Source organism: Mobula birostris, chromosome 3, assembly GCF_030028105.1.
Source record: "Mobula birostris isolate sMobBir1 chromosome 3, sMobBir1.hap1, whole genome shotgun sequence".
In the NCBI taxonomy this organism is placed as follows: domain Eukaryota; kingdom Metazoa; phylum Chordata; class Chondrichthyes; order Myliobatiformes; family Myliobatidae; genus Mobula; species Mobula birostris.
In genome coordinates this window covers 208,020,099-208,033,626 of record NC_092372.1, presented here as the reverse complement: position 1 = coordinate 208,033,626, position 13,528 = coordinate 208,020,099, and the positions used below count along the sequence as shown (strand labels likewise).

The 13,528-nt window shown below is 44.2% G+C and overlaps 1 protein-coding gene across 3 annotated transcripts in view; it reads left to right on the top strand.

Annotated features, from left to right (window-relative positions):
* The window catches only part of ube3c (ubiquitin protein ligase E3C), a 152,958-nt gene that overhangs the window by 109,236 nt on the left and 30,194 nt on the right, over positions 1–13,528 (top strand). For all 3 annotated transcript variants that reach the window (XM_072254039.1, XM_072254038.1, XM_072254040.1), the window contains exon 20: positions 3,410–3,622. In XM_072254039.1, the coding sequence (XP_072110140.1) occupies positions 3,410–3,622 (213 nt within the window). The remainder of the gene's footprint in view (positions 1–3,409; positions 3,623–13,528) is intronic.

Below are 13,528 nucleotides of genomic sequence, written 5' to 3'. Positions count from 1 at the left end.
TAACTATGCACATAGAATAAAATTAACCGATCAAAATGGGCTTGAGAAATGTATTAAATCAGATTTGTGTGTGTGTATATATACACACACACACACACACACACACACACACACATATATATGTTACAAGATCTACTCCTGGCAGATCTCGAACTTGCACCATTCCTTATTAATTGTTAGATTGGTACTACCTGAACTAAGTTGATATACTTGAGAACATTCAGATTGTGGACTGGCATTTCTTTAAATGTTGCCTAAGGTATGAAATTCATAAGGAAAACACAATGGACAGTTTTTATTTATGGTTTATTTTAAAAGGCAAAGTGAGCACAAATTTGCATGTATTAGATTATTAACAATATTGAATTAGTGAAACCCCATTTGAACACTCAGTAAATTAGAGCTTATGTTTGTAAAAAGAAAATTATACCTTTTGAAAGTGTACAGTCTGCAGCTATAAAAGTATAGTGTGAAATTAACATTGCTTTGCATGTTTGATTTAAACAGTGGACTGATCATGTGGTTACTTTTAAGGTGAACCTGAAGAATAATTGAGACCAACTGTATTTCCATTCTGTTTAAGAATATGGTGATGGAGTTGTGCTTAATTTACCAGATCAATAATCCAATAATTTAACATTCCAGCGATTAGAGTCAAAATCTCATTATGACAGTTGAAGAATTTAATGAAAGGGCAATGCATTAAATAATGGCAGCCACAAGAAGCTGCTGGAATGACACTGGTTGACAACACTCTGGGCACTTTATTAGGTACAGGAGTGAACTCGATGTTGACTTCTGCTACAGTTATCCTTCCACTTCAAGGTTCTGTGTGTCATGTGTTCAGAGATGCTCTTCTGCAAATCGCTGTTGTAATGCGTGGTTACTTGAGTTACTGTGTCCTTTCAGTTTGAACCAGCTTGGCTATTTTCCTCTGACTTCTCTCATTAACAGGGTGTTTTTTCTCACAGAACTGCCACTCACTGGATGTTTTTGTTTGTTTGTCACACCATTCTCTGAAAACTCTAAAGACTGTTGTGTGTGAAAATCCTAGGAGATCAGCAGTTTCTGAGATACTCAAACTATGCCTTCTGGCACCAACAATTATTTCACAGTCAAAATCACATAGATAGCTTTCCTCATGCTGATGTGTGGTCTGAATTACAGCTGAACCTCTTGACTCTGTCTGCATGTTTTTATGCATTGAGTTGCTGCCACATGATTGGCTGGTAAGATATTTGCACTAATGAGCCGGTGTACCCAATAAAGTGGCCACTGAGTCTAGTGTTTGGAAATCTTATCCTGTCTGACTAATAAGTGAACCTAGCTCATTTTTTTCCCTTAAATGCCCTCTCTAAAATGTATGCAATGCAAAGGAATTAGGAGTGGGCAATAAATGTTGGCCTTAGCAGTGTTGCCACATCCCCAAAAAAGTTTAAAATTCCAGTAAAGTTTTGCAATGCAAACAAATTTAGCAATAGTTCATTCACATTTACTGTTAGTTTATGTCTGTGTGAAACTCTTAAATTTGTGCTTCATTAATAAAACTTTGTATGTATTCTAAATCATGTACACTATTAGACTCATGTAAATTTCCTTTGAAGTTTAATGACATGAAGGTCAGTGTTTGTGCATAGTTCCAAGTATAGTTCCAATTGATGGTCAAAGAAGAGCCAGCATTGAGTTTCTCTATTGATCCTTAATGCCATAATTTCCAAGTTTATTTGGCAGCTCTTGATATCATTCACATGTTTCCAGATGGTGCTGCCATTTTCATTAATTGCACAGCACTTACTTATATTAAATACTGTAGTTTCCTGCATAATTAATCCTCCTCTATTCTATTATTTTGGCACTGATTTGGTTAGTGAATATTCTTATAAAGTACAGATCCTGAGAGTGAACTCTCATTGTTTTCATCTTAATATTGTCATTGTGGCTTATGTATAATATTACAAGGAGTTGATCAAAATTTACATATCCATAAAAGCACATGCATATTACAATTCACATTTGAAACTGAAATATTGTAAGTTTTCATTATATGGATAATGTAAAATGCATCTTAAGTTATATTCAAATGCTGTTCAAAAGTGTACTACATGTGAGTTTGTCTTCAGCCAGAGGCTAAAGTTGTGCATACATCTGTTCTTGGTCTCTCAATCATATAATTTCGTGGTCTCTGTTCCTTTACTTCAAATGCATTTGACTTTATTACATCTTCTGAGAAAGTTGTCCATGATACAATACATATGCACATCATAGTTGATATCTGAATTTTTTCAGCCATGGGTATTTATCCTAGAAAACCCATTCCTTTCTAATTTAAGAATGAGGTATCTTTTCAAGCTTGTTTCAGTTCAAATTTTAAAATTACCTCTTTATATTGTTTTAAATTATTGAGCTGGTATACTTGGGCTGTAATTCCAGTGAATGTTGTTCCATTCTCTTTCAACATTCCCTTTCATTTCAAATGAATTGTAAGTTTTCCTCTATCCTACTTCATGAATGTCAAAACTATAAAATTTTGACTGTTGATACATAGTATCAGAATAGGGTTTCAAAATAATGCAGATACTGTAATGCAGTTTAATAGCTCATGGAGAAGTGACACAGGCTTGCAGGCAGTGTGGCAGCTGTAGGATTTGTCTCTGTTCTGCCCCTTTTCTGAATTTTAACCAGCTGTTTATTTTATGGTTTATTTTAACGTCGAGCTCTATGAAGATCTACCAATGCTCACCACTAAAATGGAGGTGAGAAGACTGCAACTAGCGGGGCACTGTCTATGCCACCCCGAGCTACCTGCCAGCCTAGTCATCATATGGGAGCCCAAGCATGGAGGATGAACCCTGGGCGCCCTCCCAAGACTATGGTCAACATGCTCCTAGAAGACAGCGGCGCAGCTAATGTAGATGAACTGAACACACTGATGAGGGAGAAGTGGAGAGTCCGTTATCGTGCTCGACGCTGGCCCCCTGGGCCTGAGTCGACGTAGTAGTTATTTTATGGTTAATCTTAGGAGCTGCAAATCATTACTGACTTAGATAAAGTCCTCATGTCAAAAGTCCAATTTTAAAAAGGTGGGTAGAAAGATGGATTTCTTAATCTGCATCCTAGACTAAGAACATGGAAATTCTTGTTTAGTTATCCAGCTAATTTCTAAAATCCAGTTAGGGTCAAAGTGGCAGCACCCTCATTTCCTCACCAAGATTAAGCGACTCCAAATAAAAAGAGTGAATGACAGAAATGCTTAGCTAATCAAGTGCATGTGTGAAAAGAGAAAGAGTTAACAATTCAGTCATGAACTCATGTCCAAATGACTCCTATTGCAAACCCAACTCCCTTTTACTTGTAGTACTCTTTAATACAACAATGCTGATTGTTAATACCTTTGTTTTATTTATTACAGGCCCTATATGAAAACATGTTGGTAGAGCTTCCTTTTGCTAGTTTCTTTCTGTCCAAACTCTTGGGCACTAGTGCTGATGTTGACATCCATCACCTTGCCTCACTGGATCCTGAAATGTACAGAAATCTGCTCTTCCTGAAGAGTTATGACGGTGACGTTGAAGAGCTTGGTCTCAATTTCACTGTGGTAAACAATGAACTGGGGGAAGCACAGGTAGGTCCTCAATTTTATGAATTACCATTCAAAAACTGATGGCAGAATAGTTTGAAAAGAGTGACTTCATAGCACTGATCTTTGTATACTGCGTTGGCAGATGGCTTTTTTTCCTGAAAATTAGTATGTGTGTATGTAACGGGTTACGTTTGTGGTCAGCTGTAACTGTGTACATAATTATTAACTATTATCAACTGTATTTGTAATTTTTTTTCGCTGTAATTTTTCAGTCATAATAACTGATAATTTGAGCCCAAACCATGTTGTTTGACCTCAGTTGGTGTTTGATATTACAAACTCTCTCTCCTATTTATGTCCCTCATAATTGGTAATTGATTTATTATTGTCATAGTAAAAAGCTTTTTTTTTAATGATCTGGACTGATCAAAGTTCAAAGTAAATTTGTTGCTAATGTATATGTATGTAACCGTATATAGCCCTGAGATTCGTTTTCTTGCAGGCATACACAATAAATCCAAGAAACAATAGAATCATTGAAAGACAGACATTCAGTCAATGTGCAAAAGACAACAAACTGCAAATACAAAATAAAATAAAAAGAAAATAATAAATATATCAGCAATAAATATTGCGAACATGAGATGAAGGGTTCTTAAAAGTGACTTCATGGGTTGTGGGAATAAATAGTTCAGTGATGGGGTGAGTGAAGTTATCCTCTCTGGTTCAAGAGCCTGATGGTTGAAGGGTAATAACTTGTAGACCTGGTATTTTGTGTCCTGAGGCTCCTATACCTTCATCTTGATGGCAACAGCATTAGGAGAGCATGTCCTGGGTGGTGGAGGTCCTTGATCATGGATGCTACTTTCCTGTGATAACGCTTTGTGCAGACGGTGCTGAACGGTGGGAAGAGCTTTACCCTGATGGACTGAACCGTATCCACTATGTTTTGTAGTAATTTCTGTTCAAGGGCATTTCCATAACAGGACATAACGTAACCAGTCAATATACTCTCCAGTACAAATTTAAAGAAGTTTGTTAAAGTTTTAGATGACCTGCTGAATTTTTGCAGATTTTTAAAGAAGTAGAGGTGCTGCCATGCTTTATTTGTAATGGCATTTTCATGTTGGGTCCATGACAGATCCTCCGAAAGAATAACACCGAGGAATTTATAGTTCCATACACAAGTGCATTGAGGTAGTACAAAAACATTTAAAATGCAATGTAGGTAAACAGATAAGGTGTAAAAGCTATTATGTGGTTGTCTTGTAGTCGCACATACGCTACGAGTGAAACAACACACTGACTGGAGCAGGGTCGGGTTGAACCGTTTACTGTTTGAATCAGCGCGCGCTTAAGTACCTGCTCTCGGCAACCTTCGGTCTTTGCGGGGCAGAAGCGACGTCGGCTTCCGTGCCGAGGTCTGCCCCGCACTCAGCGTCCTCTCGGTTGCCGCTGGCGACTGCTGGAACCAGTTCGCTTGCTGCGTGGGTGAGCCGCCACATGACCCCGCCCCCCTCCAAAGAACCAGCGATAGGAGGTGCAGAGTCTGTAGCCTGCACACTCTCAGTTCTTTTAGGTGGCCAGCCTTGACATCATGGGGGTGGTACCGCAACCGGGCGTTCAAGGTCCGGATGCGCCTGTTTGAGACGGTCAACGGTAAAAGTCTCGTCCCGACCACCAATGTCGAGAACGCAGGCCGCTCCATTATGGCGCACCACCTTGTAGGGTCTCTCGTATGGTCACTGCAGGGGTGGTCTGTGTGCGCCTCGGCGAACAAAAACATACTTGCTCTGTTGTAGGTTCTTGGACACAAAAGAGGGTGTTGTTCCATGGTGGGAGTCGGGACTGGAGCAAGTGTTCCAAGCTGCTCCTGGAGTTTAGTTAGGACCCCAGCAGGTGTGTCCTCCGGGCCACGGGGTGCTGGCACAAACTCACGGGGAACTGTGAGCAGGGCACGGTAAACCAGTTCGGCCAGTGATGCAGCCAGGACCTCCTTGGTGCTGTGTGGATACCAAGCAGCACCCAGGGGAGTTGGTCCACCCAGTCTGGCCCTCGGAGGGTGTGCCATCAGGGCCGACTTCAAGTGCCTGTGGAAATGTTCCACCAGGCTGTTAGACTGTGGGTGGTAAGCAGTCATTCGGTGGAGCTGGGTTCCGAGTAGTTGTGCCAGCGCAAACCACAAAGCCGATGTGAACTGCGCACCCCTGTCTGAAGTGGCGTGGGCTGGGAGTCCAAACCGTGTCACCCAGGTGGTAATCAGGGCTCTGGCGCATGTCTTTGTGGCCGTGTTGGCGAGTGGGACAGCTTCCGGCCACCTCGTGAACCTGTCCACCATGGTGAATAGGTATCTCGCTCCTTTCGAAACCGGCAGTGGGCCAACGATGTCCACGTGGACGTGTTCAAACCTCCTATGTGTGGGCTGGAAGGGTTGCAGTGGGGCCCTCATGTGCCTCTGGATTTTGGAGGTTTGAGAGTGCGTGCATGTCCTGGCTCAGTGCCTGACCTCCTTGCGTAGGCCGTGCCACACAAACCTGTCTGCGATCAGCCGGATGGTCGCCCGAATGGAAGGGTGGGCTAAACCGTGTAAGGTGTCAAAAACGCGGCGCCTCCAAGCGGTCGGAACAGTGGGCCGAGGTTGCCCGGTGGACACATCGCAAAGGAGCTTCTTACCTTCGGGCCCAATGGGTATGTCTTTGAGGCAGAGTTCTGAGACTGCGGTTCGCTACGCCGGTATCTCTCCATCCAGCCTTTGCACCTCAGCTAACGCCGCATAACCCACCCCTGGAGACAGGTGATTGGGCGGAGGTTTGTGACAGTGCGTCTGCCACTACGTTGTTCTTCCCAGAGATGTGCTTGATCGTGGTGGTAAACTCCGAGATGTATGACAGATGGCGTTGTTGGCGGCCTGACCACGGGTCCGACACTTTGGCAAATGCGAAAGTGAGGGGCTTGTGGTCTGTGAAGACCCTGAACTCTCTCCCTTCCATGAAGTACCTGAAGTGCCGGATGGCAAGGTACAGGGCCAGCAGCTCCCTGTGGAAAGCGCTGTACTTAAGTTCCGGGGGTCGTAGGTGCCAGCTGAAGAAGATGAGTGGCTTCCACTGACCTTCGATGAGCTGCTCAAGCACGCCGTCAGCTACCACGTCAGAGGCATCCACAGTGAGGGCAGTGGGGATGTCGACCCGGGGGTGGACTAGGAGTGTGGCGTTTGCTAGCATGTTCTTGGCTTGTTCGAAAGCCGACTTTGCCTCCTCTGTCCAGGTGATCTCTTTGACCTTGCCGGATATCAAGCCAAAAAGGGGCTGCATGATACGGGCCACTGAGGGCAGGAAATAGTGGTAAAAGTTAACCATCCCAACAAGCTCCTGCAGGCCTTTAACAGTGCTGGGCCTAGCAAATTGGCGGATGGCCTCAACTTTCGCCGGCAGAGGAACAGCTCCACGGCGGTCAATCAGGTGTCCCAAGAAGTCGATGGCGGATAGGCCGAGCTGGCACTTGCGGGGTTGATAGCCGGGCTGTAGTTGCTTAGGTGGTGGCAAAGCAGGCGTAGATGTGCTAGATGTTCCTGGTGGGAGTGGCTGGTGATAAGTATGTCATCCAGGTAGATGAACAGAAAGCCCAGACCTCGCCCTACTGCGTCCATCAAGCGCTGGAAAGTCTTCACCGCGTTTTTGAGCTGGAACGGCATCCTGAGGAACTCGAACAGGCCGAAGGGGGTAATGAGGGCCGTCTTGGGTACATCCTCTGGGTGGACTGGGACCTGATGATACCCTCGGACCAGGTCAATCTTCGAAAAGATGTGCAGGTTGGCTGTAAAGTCCTGAATGTGCGGTACCAGATAGCGATCAGATGTGGTGGCGTCGTTCAGCCTCCAATAGTTGCCACATGGTCTCCACCCTCCCGCGGACTTGGACACCATATGGAGTGGGGAGGCCCACGGTCTGTTGGAACGCCGCACAATCCCCACCTCCATCTTCTTGAATTCCTCCTTCGTGAGGTGGAGCTTGTCAGATGGTAGCCTGCGGGCCCGGGCGAGAAGGGGAGGTCCCTGTGTGGGGATGTGGTGCATCACGCCGTGCTTGGGGTTTGTTGAGGAAAACTGCGGCGTGATAATAGATGTGAACTCCGATAACACTCTGGCGAACTCGTTGTCGGAATAAGTGACGGAGTCCAGGTCCGGGGCCGGTAACCTGGCCTCACCGAGGGAGAAAGACTGGAACATCTTCGCATCGACCAATCGTCGTCCCTTCAAATCCACGAGCAGGCAGTGCGCGCGGAGGAAGTCCGCACCCAGCAATGGCTGTGATACTGCGGCCAGCGTAAATGTCCATGTAAAGCGGCTGGAACCGAACTGCAAGGGGATGGTTCTTATGCCGTAGGTGCGGATGGTGCTGCTGTTGGCTGTTCTTCTAGTTTGGGTATCGTGGCTCAAGGGGGGTAGGACACTGATTTCCGCCCCCGTGTCCACCAGGAATCTTCTCCCAAACGTAGAGGAGGCTATCACGGTGACCAGACGCTATAGCCATCAGCAACGGCTGGTTCTGGCATTTCCCTGGAACGAGCATGGCCGTCGGCAGTGGCGGGCCCCGGAACCCCACCTTTGATGATAAAAACACCAAGACTCAGAAGTGGTGCTGTCCCTTGGTGTGGGTGTTCGATGCTCCGCTGCTAGGGTGTGGGAGGGCTGGGCTTTTGGCCGTGCTGCTGCACTAATTCTGATGGTGGTTCCGCCAATTTGTTTGGCGCGCCAAAGCATGTCTGCGCGGGCAGCCACCCCGCGCGGGTCTCTGAAGTCTTCATCTGCTAGCAGGAGGCGGATGTCTTCTGGCATTCTCTCCAAGAAGATCTGTTCAAACAGCAGGCAAGGCTTATGGCCGTCTGCCAATGCCAGTATGTCGCTCATTGGGGCTGATGGTGGGCGGTTGCCCAGGCCGTCCATATGTAGTAACCGTGCGGCCCGTTCGCAGCAGGAGAGGCCAGAAGTGTGGATTAACAGGGCCTTGAGTGCCTCGTACTTGTCTGTTGCCAGGGGCTGACGCAGAAAGTCGATAACGCGGCCCGCTGTCTCCTGGTCGAGGGCACCCACCACCTAGTAATACCTGGTGGCATCTGAGACAATTTGCCTGGCCTGGAACTGGGCCTCCGCTTGCTCAAACCAGACCAGGGGTTGGGTGGTCCAGAAGGTTTTCAGTTTAAGGGAAGTTGCATTTTGTAGAGCTGAGTCATTCATGTTGGGTCCAAATGCCGTTGGACCGTCGGGGTCACCAATGTAGTCGCGCTGATACGCTACGAGTGAAAACAACACACTGACTCGAGCAGGGTCGGGTTCAACCATTTACTGTTTTGAATCAGCGCGCGCTTAAGTACCCGCTCCCAGCAGCCCGCACTCTTTGCGAGGCAGAAGTGACGTCGGCTTCCGGGCCGAGGTCTGCCCCGCATTCAGAGTCCCCTCGGTTGCCGCTGGCTGCGGGTTGCCGGCGACTGCTGGAGCCAGTTCGCTTGCTGCGTGGGTGAGCCGCCACAGTCTGAGAGATTAAGAGTTCATCTTTGTCATAAAAGATCCTTTCAAGAGTTGTAAAATGACTAGATGGAAGCTGTCCTTGAGCCTGGTGATATGTGTTCTCCAAGTGTTTGTAACATCCGCATGATGGGAAGGAGAAGGAGAGAGAATTACCAGGGTAGGGGAGTTATTCATTATGTAGACCGCTTTCCCAAGGCAGCTGGAAGTGTCGACGGGCATTGGAGAGGAGACTACTTTCTGTGATGGACTGATCTGCATTCACAATTCTGCAGTTTCTTGTGACTTTGAACAGAGCAGTTCCCGCACCAAGCTATGATGGGATGCATTCTTTGGTGTATTTGTAAAAGCTGATGAGGGTCATCAGGGACATGTCAAATTTCCTTATCCTTCTGAAGAAGTATAGGCACTGGTGTGCGTTTTTGGTCATGGCCTCTACATGGCTGGACCAGGACAAATTGCTGGTGATACTTACAGGAATTTGAAGCCTTCAAACATCTCCACCTCAGCACCACTGATAGAGTCAGGAACATGGACTCACTCCACTTCCTGCAGTCAATTATTTTATTTTATTATTACTGACATTGAGGGAGAAGTTGTTTACTTGGCACAAAGCCACTAGGCTCCACATCTGCTTCCTGTAGTCTACCATTTGATTGTTTGCGATCCAGCCCACTATGATAGTATCATCTGAACATTTATAGGTGGTATTCATGAGTGTTTGGGGAGTAAATAAGGGGCTGAGGACACACTATTGCAGGGCACCAGTGTTGAGGATAGCCACTGGGTGGTGTTGTTGCCAATCTCTACTGATTGTAACCTGCAGGTTAGGAAATCAAGGACTTAATTGCAGAGCAGGGTGTCGAGGCCTGCATTTAGGTGATGAGAGATGAGTTTGTCTGGATTTCTCGTATTGAAGGTGGTTCTATAATCAAGAAGATAGGAGTATGTAGGCTTCTATAAAGTTATCCCCCAGCTACATGTGTTGCATTGAGAACATTTTGGTGAGCCTCTTCTGCACTCTCTCAATTGCTACCATATTATAATACACTTAAGTGAGGTCTAAACTGATGCATTGTACATTTGCAACACAATATCCTAACTCTTAAACTCAATATCTCAGCTTATGAAGGCCTGCACAGCAAAATACCTTTCTCTATACCCTATTGACCTATGTTGCCACTATCAGGAAGCTATGGGCTTGCACTCCAAAGTCTCTCTGTCTCTCTGTACATCAACATTGTGTAGGTTTCTGTGATGGGCTACCAGGATTTGACTCTTTCTACCCCCCACCCCCACCCCCAAATACATTATCTCTCACTTTTCTGGATTAAGTTCAATCTGTCCAGTCTGCCTAACCTTCCAGTTTGTCTATGTTCTGCTGTATCCCCTACAATCAAGAAACAACCAGGGTTCTAGCAATGATCCCTGTAGTATGCCATTTGTTTACAGACTTGCAGTATATTAATAAAAATCACCTGTCTGCCCATGTTGCTTCCTGTCACCCAGCCAATTTTCCAACATGTCTTGGGTCTGTTGTACCTTAACTTTCTAGAAAGCAGATGCTAGAAATCTGGAGCAACACACAAAGAAGCTAGAGGAACTCGGTCGGTCAGGCAGCACCTATGGATGAAAATAGACAATTGATGTTCCAGGTCAAGATCCTGCATCAGGGCTCTTCACAAGTCCTGATGAAGGTCTTGACCTGAAATTTCAACTGTCTATTTCCTTTCCATTTAGCTTCAAATGCTATTCATTAGAATTGCTTTGAGAAATAGGAACAAAAATTAGCAGACCATTTGACCCTTCAGCTCTCCTCAAGGTTAATCTCTATCTCAAAACAATTTTCCTGCTCTCTCAACATAATTTCATGAATGATAACCATCAGTCAATCACTTAAACAATACACAGGGTGGACAACAAAATCAAGTATTGCTGTTAGTAGAAATCTACTCTTGGCTCAGAGGACTAGTAAAGTTAAAAATGAAATACAAATATTTTAAGAGTTAACAGATTTCCCAGATTTGTACATAAAAGGATTAATTAGCTTATCCACAACTGGAATACAAATGTGTAGTCTCATGACATGTAAGGGTTTTAAGAATGCACAAGTGATTTGCTAAAATAGTTTTTATGAGGTTGATGGGGTTCGTGAGAGGAAAAATGACTGAGAATTAGTATGATGTTTAAAATCATAAAGAATTCAGAATGAGTAATAGAAGAGAAAATAATCTGCAAGACAGCAGCTGAAGGGCTGATAACGAGAGGGCACAGGCATAAGGTAATTAGGAAATAAATCAAAGATGACAAGGAAAAAATGTTTTCATGCAATGACTGGGGTATAATTAGAATGTACTTTTGCCAAGGTTGAAGGATGTAGTGGGATGGATTCAGAACATTCTGAAACGGGAATGTGAGCAGCCAGAGATCCTAGTCCGTATTGGTACTAATAACATCGATAAGAAGAGTAGTGGAACCTGCAAATGGAATTTAGGGAATTAGGTAAATTGTAATCTCTATTTTCTACGTATGAAAATTTGGCCTCTCTTCTGCCTGTCATTTAGGGTGCCAGTCTCTGCCTTAAACTCTCCTGAGTAGCATGAGCAAACGTCCCTGCAAGGATATTGAATCACTCCATTTCAGGTGCAGCTCATTCACAGAGATCTCAATGATCCACAGATTCAGTGCTTTCCTCATGCTCTTTAGCCCTACATTCTTCTGCCCTATTTAATTATTTCTATACTGAACTAGCATGTGGCACAGGGAGTAATCCTGTGAATAGGAAATATATTTATTGGTTCAGTATCTTTGTAAACAAGTCCAGATGAAATACTTTCAGGCAGTTATAAGAAGCAAGGTAGAATGTAATTGAGGCACTGAACAAATTGTTTTTTTTATATGCTTCTTGGCTTTGAATAATGTCAGGGGAATTGGAGAGTGACTGCTGCTGTGCCATTGTTTCAAAGAGGTGAAACAACTAAACAGAGTATTTTCAGACCAGTTAGTTTTATTTTGGTGGCAAATAAGTGGAATCAACACTTGAAACAAAGTAAATCTTATTTAAAGAGACATGGATTTATCAAGGGCAGTAATTATGGATTTGTTCAAGGAATTTCTGAAGAGACAAGAAAAATTGATGGCAGTGTTTGATATAGTTGAGATGTGTTTTAGTAAGGCTTTTGATGTCCCAAGGGGCTGGCTAGTCAAAAGTATAAAAATGGATCACTGAGATTAGCAAATTGTATCCAAAATTGCCTCAGTGGCAGGTAGTGAAGTGTAATGAACGATGTTTTATATGACTAGAAGGCTCATACTAGTGCTTTCCAGATAACTCGGTACTTGGTTACAAGCAATTAAAAAAACATAGAAACATAGAAAACTTTCAACACAATACAGGCCTTTCGGCCCACAATGCTGTGCCGAATGTACTTACATTACATTACATTAGAAATTACCTAGGGTTACCCATTGTCCTCTATTTTTCTAAGCTCTATGTACCTATCCAAGAGTCTCTTAAAAGACCCTATTGTATCCGCCTCCACCACCATCGCCGGCAGCCCATTCCACGCACTCACCACTCTCTGTGTTTAAAAAGAAAAACAACTACCCCTGACATTTCCTCTGTACCTACTTTCAGGCACCTTAAGAACTGAGCACAGTACTCCGAGTGGGGTCTGACCAGGGTCCTATATAGCTGTAACATTACCTCTTGGGTCTTGAGCTCAATGTCACTGTTGATGAAGGCCAATACACCGTATGCCGCCTTAATCTTAGAGTGAATCTGCACAGCAGCTTTGAGTGTCCTATGGACTCGGACCCCAAGATCCCTCTGATCCTCCACACTGTCAAGAGTCTTACCATTAATACTATATTCTGTCATCATATTTGACCTACCAAAATGAACCACCTCACACTTATCTAGATTAAACGCCATGTGTTAAGGATTTTAGACCTAAAGGAAGGGAATGTTTTCCATAATAATACAGGGAGGTAGAGATGGTCTGATCAGTTGACTGAAAGTTGGCAAGTGGAATGTTATCCAGAGAAGTATCAGATAATGTATTAGGGACCTTAAGATGAGAGAACATACAACAAATGGGTGAATATTGAGCTGTGTGAAGGAACAAAAGCACCTTGAAATGTATGTTTACAGATTCTTGAACATAATAATAAGTACTTTATTGATCCCAAGTGGAAAATTCCTTTGTTACAGCAGCAACATTTAAAAACACACTTAGCAGTGGGCAGTCTTAACTAAAGCATAGCAGAATGTGTGATTTATAATGCCATATGGATGCTATCTACGCTAAGGTACAAAATAAGAGATGTTATGCAAGAACTGTAGATGACACCAGTTGGGACACTTTGTGATTATTACATAAACACAAGAAATTCTGCAGATGCTGGAAATCCAGAGCAACACAAAA